This window comes from Antechinus flavipes, chromosome 1 (assembly GCF_016432865.1).
Source record: "Antechinus flavipes isolate AdamAnt ecotype Samford, QLD, Australia chromosome 1, AdamAnt_v2, whole genome shotgun sequence".
NCBI classification, from domain to species: Eukaryota; Metazoa; Chordata; class Mammalia; order Dasyuromorphia; family Dasyuridae; genus Antechinus; species Antechinus flavipes.
The window spans coordinates 223,811,305-223,824,827 of record NC_067398.1 but is presented as its reverse complement, the minus strand read 5'-3'; the positions used below and the strand labels follow the sequence as shown (position 1 = coordinate 223,824,827).

Below are 13,523 nucleotides of genomic sequence, written 5' to 3'. Positions count from 1 at the left end.
ATATTTGACTTTCAAAAATAGGACTTAGGAGACGCATAAGAAGATAACAAGGAAAGGAAAATATAAGGAACTTAAGGTGATTGATCTTTTCACATTTTATTATGATAAAGTACTCATAGGAATTGTCTCATTGTTAAGGTATTTAGAAGGAGTGTAAACTAGTTAAAGGGCATAGATGTGAATTGAATATGAAGGGATGATTTCGAAAAATAAATAAATCAAGAGATGAGAGAGGGATGCCCTAGGAGAAAAGAAAAGGAAAGGTGGAATGGCATAAATTATCTGCCATAAAAGAAGCGTTTATAGTAGAGGGAAAGTGGGGAGGGCAGGGGGAGTGTGTGAACCTTATTGTCATCAGAATTGGCTTAAAGAGACAATAACATACTCAATATGAGTATAGAAATCTATCTTGCTCTGCAGGAAAGTAGGAGAGAAAGAGGTTATGAGGAGAGGTTAGAATAATAGAATAGCGGGCATATTGAGGGAGGGGATGGTCAGAAGCAAAACATTTTTGAGGAGGGTCTGGGTAAAATGAGAGAAATAACAGAATAAGCCAGGAAATAAAGTTAGTAATTGTGAAATGAATTTTGTAGCAAGTTTCTCTGATGAAGGCTTTATTTCTCAAATGTATAGGGAACTGAGTCAAATTTATAAAAATAAGAGCCATTCCCCAATTGAAAAATCATCCAAAAATATGAACAGTTTTCAGATGAACTAATGAAGCTATTTATTGCCATTTTTAAAAAGATACACAACTCACTATTGATTGGAGACATGGAAATTAAGACAATTCTGAGGTACTACCTCATACCTATTAGATTGGCTAATAGACTAGAAAAGGAAAATGACAAATGTTGGAAGGAATGTGGGAAAAATGAAACTTTAATGCATTGTTAGAATTGTGAACTAATTCAACCATTACTTAATATCCCTACTAGCCATGTATTCAAGAGAGATTTCTTTAAAAAGGGAAAAGGCCCTAAGTGTACAAAAATATTTATAGCAACTCTTTTCTCAAGTCAAAGAATTGCAAATTGAGGGAATCATTGCATCAATTGGGAAATAACTGAAAAAATTTTAGTATGTGATTATGATAGAATACAATTGTTCTATGAGAAATGATGAGCAGAATGCTCTCAGAAAAACCTGGTAAGTCCTTCAGGAATTCATGCAAAGTGAAATGTATTGTGTACAAAGTAAAAGCAATATTGTGGGATGATCAGCACTGAATGGCTTTGCTATTCTCAGCAATACAGAGATCTTAGACTTGTCTGAAGGATTTCTGGTGAAAAATGCTATCCATTCTCAGAGAAAGAACTGATTGTGTCTGAATACAGATTTTTTTAAAATGTTATTTTCTTGAGGTTTTTGTTGTTTTTTTTTTTTTTTTTGGGGGGGGGGAGATGAGAGGATCTATGTTTTCCTTCACAATTTGACTATTAGGGAAATGTTTTGCACATGTATCCTCTCAATGAAGGGAGGGAGAGATAGGAAGGGAGGAAGGGAGTGAATCTGAAACTTAAAGTTTTAAAAACAAATGTTTATAAAAATGTAATTGAGGGAAAATAAAATACTTTGGAAAAAAAAGAAAACCTCCTCCCAAAAGCATATAAATACTTTTTTTTAAATCACTTATTAATTGTAATGACCAAATTTGGGCTTCAAGATGAGAATAGGGGAAAAAACAAATCTTTTCTTTCATTCTTTGCAGAGTTGGGGATCTGTGTGTAATACCTTGTCTATAATATTGGACTTAGATGATATTGTTAATTTCTCTGAATGGCTTTTTATTTTCTTTTTTTCATTCTTTGTTTTAAGTGATAGTCTGTTGAGTCATAGAAGGGCAGGGACACTTCTAGAAATGGTGATGACATAATAAAAATAATCAAGATTTTGAAGTTTTAGATGAACATAGAACTATGTATTACCTCCTATCACAAAACTTTTTCAGTTAATTTGTTTTTGTTTTTGTTTTTTTATAGAGCATATAGGATCGGGCAATGCCGGGATGTGAAAGTATTTAGGCTGATATCCTTAGGAACTGTGGAAGAGATTATGTATTTACGTCAAGTATATAAGCAGGTAAAATTTGAGTTTTCTTTTGCCTAATGATTTAGAAGAAACTGTCTTTTAGTAGAAAATATTTAGATAGGAATAGGAAACTGATTTTTATTCTTATTTTAGCCATAATGTAAAATTTACACATAAAAGTACTGATTAAGTTTGTAATCGAATCTATGTACTACTTTCAAAATTGATATACAGACGAACAGATTAGGCTATCTCCCATACGCAATCCCCAAGTTTTAGAGGCAGCCTTTAGAAATTCGGAAAGGAAAAGAAAAGAATAATGTTGAATTATTGAAACCTTTTGTATGCATGTATAATTTCAGTTCTGAAGCCAATTAAATCTCTCAGAATGGAAAGTCATAAGGTACCAGAACTACTTGTGCTTGCTCTGAATTGGAGGACAGGATTCCTACATTCCACTTCATCAAGCAATTTCTGAAGTAGGCATACCAAACACAAATGCTTCTATGACTGATTTCTTACTGACCAGTCTCCTATTACAAAATTATAGAATGTTAGAGTTAGAAGAAAGATAAAATTAAAAAAAAAATGCTTCATTCTGCACTTACAGTTCATTAATTCTCTCTCTGGAGATGGATAGTCCTGTGGAATTGTAGGTAAGCTTTTCACAGTTCATTGTCTTTACATTATTGCTATCACTGTGTATAGTGTGCTCTCTCCTAGGCCTGCTGACTTCACTTTGCATTAACTCATATAAATCTTGTCAGGTTTTTCTGAAATCTCCTATGCACCATATTTTAAATCACTGTTGTATTCCATCAGAATCATATATAAACAACTCGTTCAACCATTTCCAAATTGATGAGCATTTCCTCATGTTCCAGTTTTTTGTCACCTGAAAAAGAGCTAGCACCAGATTTCTTGACTCTTCATCTTTTGTTCTTTTTTTTCAAAAGAGCATCATTTCAAGTTTTTCTCAGAGAAGGTCTTTAGGGTATCAGATTTTACTTTTCTTCATTAAGAAATTCCTCAGCTTTTTGTACATCTAAGGCTAACTTATTATTGGAGGATCTGGGCCATTATTATATAATTTTAATTTTATGTATTTGTTACTATAACAATAGATGTTACTATATTTACATATTTCTGTTATATTTTATGTGCTGCATCCATTAGAGTGTGTGCATCAAATGATAATTATAATACATAATTTTAATTTTGAAGGTCATTTGTGATAACTTAAAAAAAATACTAAATTCTGATCTTAAGCACCAAATAAAGCATGCATTTTGATATTCAAAGTAGAATGGTAAAAGGATATATATAAAACTGAAAATATTGTAATATACAGCTACTTTTCATTTTACATAAGAACTTTGACATTTTACTTTAAAAAAATTTTTCAGTTGTCTTCCTTTCTATTCTTTGTCATATATTATTGGGGTTTTTAAAGCTTCAGTATCCCTCTTTTCTTTCATTCTTTTTTTTTTTTTTGATAAAAAAGGGCAAGAAATCTTAATTTTAATCCTATTTTCTCTAAAATAAAAAATAAATAAATAGAAAGGAAAAACAGAACTCTTTTAACAAATAGGCAAAGTCAACAAAATAGTCTCTTGTTGGCCATTTCTGAAAATATATGTCTCATTCAGCTTCTTGAATCCATCCCCTCTTTATCAGGAAATGGGTAGCATGGCTTATCATCATTCCTCTGAAGTCGTGGTTAATCATTGATTAATTGGAATTTCTTAAGTTTTTCAAAATTGTTATTCTTTAATATCTTATTTAGTAAATCGTTCTGCTGGTTTTGGTTACTTTGTTCTGCAGTTCTTCAGACACATCTTCCCAGGTTTTTCTGAAACTATTCTTTTTATTATTTCTTATTATTTTATTATTTCTATACTATTACATCAGTATGTCATAGTTTGTTCAGTCATTTTCCAATTGATGGACATCAGCTTAGTTTCTTAATTTCTGTAGCTCTTTGCCAAAACAAAAAGAGCGGCTATAAACATTTTTGTACATGTAGGTCCCTTTCCCCTCCTTGTTTTTTTGGGGGAATAGACCTAATAGTAGTATTAGATGTACGATTTGGTCATATTTTACACATAGTTTTAAATTGTTTTCCACCAGTGATAGGATCTTTTCCTTTTTTGACCTTGTTGCCAATCTGATAGGTAACTCCCTTAGAGTTATTTAAATTTTCATGTCTCTGTTAGTGATTTGGAACATTTTAATGTAGTTGTCTGTAGTGTTCTCTTCAAAATATAATGTTCTCTTGTTGGGTTTTCTTGGGGTCTCTGGGAGCAGCCTTCATTTCAGTTCAGTAATCACCACAAGTGCAGCCAGGGATTAAAGTTCAAATACTTTATTATCTCTTTCAAAGTCTTGTCTCCTTTCCTGGGGCCCAGTTAACTTTCTTTGAGGCCTATCTCTCTCTTTGATTCTGAAAGCTTGAGCTCCTGCTGCTAGTCCTTTGTCTTTTCTGCCTTTGCCAGCTTTCTTGAGGTCCTCCTGAATGTGTCTTGGTTTCTGTGAGGGAGACAGGAGGACTGCCACCAAGGTCTCTGTTTTCCAATTCTGATTCTGGCTAAGTTAGTCTAAGCTTATATGATTCTCTTCTCATAGGTGTGAATCTTGTCGAACTATAGTAAGTACTAAGTACATGTACGGAACTAGAGAACTGTTAAGTACCATGCTAAACAACCATTGTCTTTATCAATTCCACTGACTTAGCACCTTGTAAGAATCCTTTGTTTCAAGTTGTGGCTCATAATAGTTGTCTAACTTGGATTTCTTTATTCAGGAACTCAGGCACTGTCTATTTATCTTATTTGAACATTTATTATGTTATGTGTTTGAATCGTTTCCTTATAAATCTGGAATATAATTATTCTAGAAATTTGCTACAAATACTTTTTTCCCCTCCAGTTAATTGTTTCTGTTACAATTTTAACCTGATTTTTTTTTTTTTTGTGCAAAATCTTCCCCTTCTCTCCCATTTTATTTAATCAGAACTGTCCATTTTATCTGCTGATATCTTCTCTGCCTCTTTCTTTGTCATGAACTCTTCACCTGTCCCTAGTTTTGAAAGCCATTTCTTTTCTTGTACTACTAATTTGTTTATGATTTGACTATTTATATCTTAGGTTAAGTACCTATTTGGATTTCATTTTGGTTATGTTTTAAGATATTGATTCAGATAATCAAACCTAATTTCTGCCAGATTATTTTCCATTTGTCCTAGTAGTTTTTGTCTAGTAATATTATTCCTTCTTAGTTACTTTTCTTATTATATGTCTTGAGAACTCCATATATTTTATTCTTCCATATAAATTTTGTTATTGTTTTGTTTTTAAAAAGTGTTTTGTAGTTGTATTATGTGTCTTGTATAGATCTTGACAGATTAATTCTTAGATATTTTACGTATTTTGTAGTTATTTTGAATGAAATTTATCTTTTTATATTTTTTCCTTGTTTTTGTAAGTATTTTGTAAAAATGTTGAATTTTGTGTTTTTGTGCACCTAGCTACTTTTTTGAATAAAATCAGTTGATTCTTTGGGGTTTTTGACATATACCATTATATCATCTCTAGAAAATTTTGTTCCCTTCTCACAGATCTTTTTATCTTTGTTACTTTTGTATTTTTATATTATTGCCAAATCTAACATTTCTAAATCTATATCAAATTATAGAGGGGATGTAGGGACATCATTGTTATCATTGAAAAACATTCTAGAGCTTTTGCATTGTGAACAATACTTGGTTTTAAATATCTTATTTTTAATCAAATTAAAAAAGAGTCCTTCCTTGTTTCCTAGAGTTTCTAATATAAATAAGTACTGTATTTTTTCAAGTAATTTTCTTTTTTTGGAAATAATCATATAGCTTTGTTTTCTTTTGCTTATATTCCTAATTTTGCCAATTAATTCCTTAATTGAAATTACCCTTGCATCACTACTATGAATATTTTCTTATAATATCTAGTGATAATTTCATTTAATATATTTGCATCCATAGTGCAATTGTCCTATGCTTTCTTTGTTTTGTCTCTTGTTTGGGTTTCAGTAACATTTTTGCCTCATAAAAGAAGGTTAATAGAATGGTTTTTCTTTTTCTTTTTTTTTTTTTTAAACCATGGGTATTAATTGTTCTTTAAACATTTGATAAATGAGGTTTATTTCTTCTGCTTTTGGTAGTTCACTCCATTTATTTTTATGAGATTAGATTGTTTTAAGATTTGTTTCATCTTTTGTTTGGTTTTTTCCTTTTTTTAAAGTTAGATTTTTCACTTCCTTTTAACATACACTATTTTACTGGCATGTAATTTTATATAATTTTTAATTACTTTCTCTTTTATTGTAAAATTCATCTCATTAACTTTTTTATTTTGATAATTTGTTCATTTTTCTGTTTCTTAGGTATGCTAACAATTTGTTTTGCTTCTCTTTTTGAAATTGTTTTTCACTTTGTCTATTTTATTTTATTTTCAAATTTCTTTATTTCTCCCCTATTTTTTAAGATTTATTTTATGCTTCTTTTAGCATTGCTAATTTATTTCCTAGATCTTTTAAAATTTATAAGTTCCTTAATCTTTTTTTTTCTATTCTCTTAATATGTTTTCAAATGTACATTAAGCACTCAATTATATGAAAGTAAAAAAATACAAATATTGATATATTAACTGTAGAAGAAATATAGGAAATACTGTGATCACCAAAAACTGTAATCTTTTGGTAGTGATTGCTGAAAATATATTTTTCTAAGTATAATTTTTATAATAAAAGGTTAATTCTGATAAATATGTACTTTTGCTAACACACTAATCATAAAAAATCCATAAAATGCAGTATACAAAATAAAATTCTAAATATTTTTTATCTCTAGTAATTCTCTAAAATTTTGTGACCTTTGTGCTGACATCTCAACTTAAAAAAGCATTGATTTCAGAAAAATATTCACTTTTTACAACATATGAAATCTATCGTATAATAAATACTTTATAGCAAATAAGATTCATTTTTTAGATTCAGAGGGCATTATACCTTTGCTGCCTTCTGAAAACTAAGGGAAAGGTTCCTGGGACTTTAGTTATTGCTATAAGAAGTTGCCTAAATTGGTGAGATCTTGATATCACCTCTGACATTTAGCCCTTTACAGCTAGTGCATTGCATTGGAGATAGTAGAGGGTGCACCAACTTGAAATTATTTATTAGTGATATCTGCTTCATGAACTTTCTGAGATTGTTTAGAATCTTGGAGTATGAGAGCACAGCAAAGGTAAGTATGATGGGCATAGCAAAGCTTGAGGCTGTACCTGATGATGGGATAGAGTCTTTTTGTCTCAAGCCAGCCAGTCGATTAGTCTGATGGCAGTTGCATACATTCTGGAAATTTATCTAATACCTTTTCTTACTAAGCCATATCACTGACTTTGCACATTTGGATTTAGAGCCCAAAGGACTTGTACTGTGTGCTTTGTAACCATATTTATAACACAGAATTCAAGTTTTCAAAGCAAACAATGAAATATGTCATGAATTTATGGGAAGGTCTTTATAGTGATAAGCTGAACAAGATCAATGAAGGATACCAAGTCCACAAACTTGTGCACAATGTCTTTTTTCTCTACTGTACATAGCCTTAAATGTATGTGGTTCCCAGTGTAAAAGTGAAAGTCACTAATGAAATCATGTAAACACTTAACATTGCAAAAGTTAAATAGGTAAACATTGAAGATTTATTGCATTAATTTAAGTTTTTATCTTTCTCTTATCCTTATTCAGTTAAAAGAGAACAACATTAAAGTCTCAACTATTATTATCATTATTGTTTTGCAGTTCATTTAGCCGTTTTTGTAAAATATTTTTCACTATGCAATTTGGTGAATTTATTGTTGCTTTTTATTATCTATGATTGCTTTCAGTATAACATAGTTTATGTTTTCTGTTTTAACATTGGTTTTTATTGTTGCAATATCTAAATTTTTGCCTTCGTTAGAGTTGCCTAAAGCATAATAAATTTCTTTTACCACTTCATTTTCATTCTGTTTATACTGTGTTTTTAAAAATATGATTCTTTTATATAGTAGGCTTTTCAAAAATCCTTTTCTCCTTTTACTTTATTTTTGGGTGGGAAATTTAATCCATCTACACTTAGAGTTAAAACTGTTAAGTTTATGTTTTCTTCCATTACGTAGGCAGAAGTGCACATACATATTTTCTACTGCCCTTAAGTTAGCCTTTAGTCTCTATGGTTTATTATTCATATCATATGTTAAGTTTGACTTGATCTTCTCTAGCTCACCCCTTTTTCCAGCAGGTCTGCCCAATCTCAAATTATTTGAGTTTACTCTTATTATTCTTTCTATTTTTCTTCCTTTTTTTTTTTTTTTTTTTTTTTTTTTTTTTTTTTTTTTTTTTAGTCTTCCTTTTCTTAATGTAGATAAACATGCAAGGTGCCTAATCTTTGGTATCCCACTCCTTTCCACTTGATCTTCTATTCCCATGACATTGATTATAATGCCTATTACCAAGAAGTATTATTTTCATTCCTCCTGTTTTCTATCTACTTAGCTTCCTGAGATATTCAAGAATTTATTGCCAGAAATATTAATTCTCAGCAGGAGCAGTCAGGTACAGAAGGAAATGTTATATAATTGGAGAAATCTTGATCCCTGTTACTTGTTTTTTTCCTTTACCCTTGTAACTTGATATTTTGGGTATCATGCCAATCCCTCTTTGAACCTATAACTTTCTACCACAGTCAGCATGTTATAGATGTGCAATAAGTTTGTCCTCTTTCACAGGAAGAATAATATGTATTTCTTTGGATTTCTTAGAAATTTTATTGAAGTTAGGAGTAATTAGGTTGCAGTAGATGGAGCACTGGGCCTGGAATCAGGAAGGTTCATTTTTCTTGAGTTCAAATCTAGCCTCAGACACTTGCTTTGTACCTCTGAGAAAGTAATTTGACCTTGTTTGCCTCAATTTCCTCATCTGTGAAATGAACTGGAGAAGAAAATAGCAAATCACTCCAGTCTCTGGCAAGAAAGCCCTAAAAGGGATCACAAAGAATCTAAAACAACTAAAAAAAAAATCTAAATAATAATATTGAAATTTAAAAATTACCCATGTTTCAAATATGCTGTTTCCAGGGGAGAAATTGGGCATTAATTTTAGTTCCCAGTATTATTGTGATCAATATTATTTCCTACTGTAGTCATTATATCATAAATTCAAAATTATAATCTAATGATAGGTACACTAATTTTGTCAATTTCTAGTAATACCTATTGTAGCATTTCCTTAGAACTATTTAACAGGATAAAGATTGGTAGAAATTTATTCTTTTCATGTAAAAAATAATGAGAAAAAATTTTGAAATCTTGCACGTAATGAGCAGAAACAGATTAAAAAGTATAAAGCTATTTTTTTGTTTGGTTTTCATAAAAACTAATCAGATGTTTATTTCCCCACAGTGGTAATGATTATTTCCTCACAATGCTAACATCTTCCAGGGAAATTTAAACACAATTTCCTCCCTAAGGAGTTTCTGTCTACTCCACCTAAAACTGTGTATATACTGATAATGCCAGGAAATTCTGACATGTTGTTGGATCAAACACTTCTGAAATATCATGTATTTTTTCTGTTTTAGCAACTGCACTGTGTGGTGGTTGGGAGTGAAAATGCCAAGCGGTATTTTGAAGCAGTTCAAGGATCAAAAGAACATCAAGGAGAACTTTTTGGGATCCACAACCTCTTCAGACTAAGATCTCAAGGGTCTTGTCTTACAAGGGATATTTTGGAGGTGTGTAATTTTTTTTTTGTTTGTTTTTTGCATTTTCAGTGAGTTTTTAAACAATAATTTAATTTCCCTCCTTTTGTGCACTATGAAATAGAGGTGAATATGCTTTTCTAGATCTTAAAGAAATTGCAGGGGGGTTTTTTGCAAAATATATTACAAGATTCTTAGAATTAACATTTTTAGAAAACTGCAATCAGACTTTTGAAAAACTATGCTTTGTGCCTTTAAATAGCTTTTCTCATACACATTCATAAAGTTCCCCTTCCCCCATCCACACACAGGCCTGAACATGTGACTCTTTCCCCACCTCAAAGTCATTTATACACTGACAAAGGGAGGTGTATTATTTTGGAAACAGCTGCTGAAATTTCAGGGAAAAAAATGTCCTCCACAAATAAACAAAAATATAAAATGTGTTTTGATTAAAAATTACCAAATACTCCCTGAGATGCTGTCTCATGTGTCATGGAGATTTTTGTTTGCTGTTCTCAATAAAAATTCCACATCAGTTTTCAGACTCTTCCAGTTATGTTCATCTTCAGCATACAGATGTTTCTTGTTCTTTAAATGGAACATTTTTGTATCTTTCCAAAAAAGTCTTAAAATTTTTCATTACACAAGAAATTTGAGTTCTTCGACTTAATAATTCTGTAATAGATATTGGGAAGGGCAAAGTACTTCATGGACTCATAGAATGTTTATAGTTAGTTGGTTACAGCCTTAAATAATATCCAGTCTAACACTCTTTCTTTACAAATGAAATAGCTAAGACCAGAAAGATAGACTTATCCAAAGTCATAGAAATAGAGAGTAGCAAAGCTTTTATGTAATTTATCATTATCAGTAGTAAAAATACTTCTTTTTGAGCACTGTGCTGGGTACTATCAATTTAAAAGTTTTGAAATCATGAAACATATAGTCTGATTGGAGAGATGGGATATGCACCTTAAATAACATAGAAAGTATGTAGGACCAGAGTGAATGTTGAGGGCTGCCAATAATTTTTAATTATTTTGCTTGCTTTAATAATTATTTAATAATTTTTAATTATTAAGCTTGTTTTAATATCTTATACGTTTATTATTCTGCTTCTCAGCAGCCTTTGCTCCACTAAGGTCCAATCAACAAAAATTTTATACCCAAGTTAAACAATATATATTTCATGGACCCGCAAATTATTCTCCCTTTTTTCACATCACTTGGCTCATCATCTGCCTCTTCTGCCTGTATACCAGGGTAATTCATTATTTACTCAGATATTCTCTCAAAGTCCCTAATTTCCCAGTTCCTCTGCTTCTATAACTTACTCCTTCAGTTTACAAAAGACATACATAGGGATGATTACACATTAGTTGTTTACCATTACTTGCATGTTTTCTACTTCTCTTATTAGAAAATCTGACATTCTTGTATTAGACCATAATCTTTTATCATTCTACTCCTGCCTATGCCTCATTCTTCCCAAACTTATTCATCATCCTCTCTGAATCTGCCAATCTCTTCAACTTTCACTAGATTCTTAAAGCCATTACCCCTACTCTGACTACTTTCTGTTCTCAGCTTTCTTGAATCACTTGCCCCTTTGTATGATAACTCCTTAACTTCTTCTCAAACTTTAGCCCTAGTTTACCCATCTACCTTCTCCACTTTTGCTCTGAAATTACTAAATGAAGCTAATAGAACCCAGAATTTATAATGTATGAATTATAAAATCTTATTATCCAAGATTCTCTCAAATTGATTTATTGTTTCATTTTCTACAGAAACTATTACAAACTTTTGTTTGAGCTCTCTGACACTTCCCTGTCCCCATTTCTTGCAGTTGAGGTCCTTGCCTCATACTTTATTGAAAAATTGTAATCATTCAATATGAACTCTTCCCTCTCTTCTTCTTTTCATCTTAAAACTCTTATGACATCATTTCCTATTCTCTCCCCTTCTTTCTCCCTGACATAGTGGTCAACCCTTCTAATATATACTTGACTCTGTCCCCCTAACATTGTCTAGTAGATTGTATGATCAATAATCATCTTCCAAAGTCTCTCCCATCTTCAGCTTTTCTTTATCTATTGATTCTTTCCCTATGATCATCAAATAATGAAATCTCTCCTATTCTCTAAATTAAAAAAAAAATCAACCCTTGAATTATACTACATCACTTTTGCTTTTCCTTCCAAATTCCTTGAAAAAGTTTTATGTATTCACTATCTCTACTAACACTCCTCTAAAAAGGGAAAGATAGATTTGATAAACTAGGAACCTAGATGGCAAGTAATTGTTTTTTCTGAGAAATTATCTTAGTCTAGAAATTCAAAGGTAGCCACTTCTATACTCCTGTGCACTCCTTAGTTCTTTGCAGTCTATTTCCCACCCTCATAATTCAACTGGCACCACTCTCCAAAATTATCAATGATCTCATAATTGCCGAATCTGATGTTTTTCTTTCAGTCCTCATTCTTTTCTACCCATCTGCTATGTTTGATATTATTGATCACCTTCATATAAAAGATTTTACCTGTAAGTCAGATGGAAAATTCCTATAGTCATGCAGCGACAAAGCAGATGGGAACACTTTTTTTAGATGTCATTGCTATTGATAAAAATCATATCAATTGATTTTAAATCATTTGAGTGTGACAAAGTCTGGTGATAAGAATTTTCTTTTCTGGGTCTTCAACAGATATGGCTGTAGTACCTGCAGAAAAGTTACCAGACTGAAAGGATGATGGTTGTGGGCAGTGAATTGGAAGCCTTGCTTATTCCCAAGGCTTTTGGGGTCAGGGTCCTAGGCTGTCTCTATCAGAGTCTGAAAGGAGGTAGGGATGACAGTGTTTCAAATTGCCTGGCACATTTTGCCTCCTGCCTATTCCACAAGTTTTCCAACTGCTTGACTCAGTCAGCGTGGCCCACTTGCCCTGTGGACCTTTTAGTGATAATTAGGATTGCAGGTTAGCTGATCAGTTTCCCAAGACTGCTGTTCAAGTATTGCTTAAAATTATTTAAGATTCTTATAGGGATAGTAATTGTTTTATTATATATAAGCATTACATTATTTTATCTTCTAAATTATGTATAACTGTTCATGATACATGGCTCTACATTAATATATTTTCATAACACTGTTAATATTAGATGTATAATATGACTTTTACTAAGCCTAAAAAAGTAAAAGTTACACACTAAAAATTATCTAAAATTACTATATGTTTGCAATATAATTTGCAAACTGAAGAATCTTAAAAGAAAAACAGACTCACTGAGTTTCTCTGTGTTAAGTCTGAGAATTAGCAAACCAGTTCTCTTGTTGATCTAGTTGTTTTTATTGCATAGTTTGCATAGCTTTCTCTAAGTGATTTGCATTCTCTTTTGTTGCTGTTGTAGAGAGAAGGCCAAGTGGAAGCAGGGGTCATGACAGCCACTACTTGGTTGAAAGAAGGACCTCCAGCACACAAATTAGAAATGGTGAGTATTCTTTGGGATTTTGCCCCAGAATACATAAATGTATATGGCTGGAGATTTTTCTTTTCTCCTTTATGTTTATGCATGCCAAGAAAAATCTTTCATATTGGTGAGAAAATAAAAATACTGGTTTAGGTTCATTCCAGAAAAAGTCAAGAGAATTATTTTCACAAAAACCATAGTAGAACTATGCTATTTACACTAATTTTCCATTCTTGAATTTTGA

General features: G+C 31.4%; 1 protein-coding gene across 2 annotated transcripts in view; it reads left to right on the top strand.

Moving 5' to 3' along the window:
• The window catches only part of ERCC6L2 (ERCC excision repair 6 like 2), a 148,947-nt gene that overhangs the window by 80,436 nt on the left and 54,988 nt on the right, over nucleotides 1–13,523 (top strand). For both annotated transcript variants that reach the window (XM_051996873.1, XM_051996867.1), the window contains 3 exons: nucleotides 1,983–2,082; nucleotides 9,689–9,841; nucleotides 13,220–13,300. In XM_051996873.1, the coding sequence (XP_051852833.1) occupies nucleotides 1,983–2,082; nucleotides 9,689–9,841; nucleotides 13,220–13,300 (334 nt within the window). The remainder of the gene's footprint in view (nucleotides 1–1,982; nucleotides 2,083–9,688; nucleotides 9,842–13,219; nucleotides 13,301–13,523) is intronic.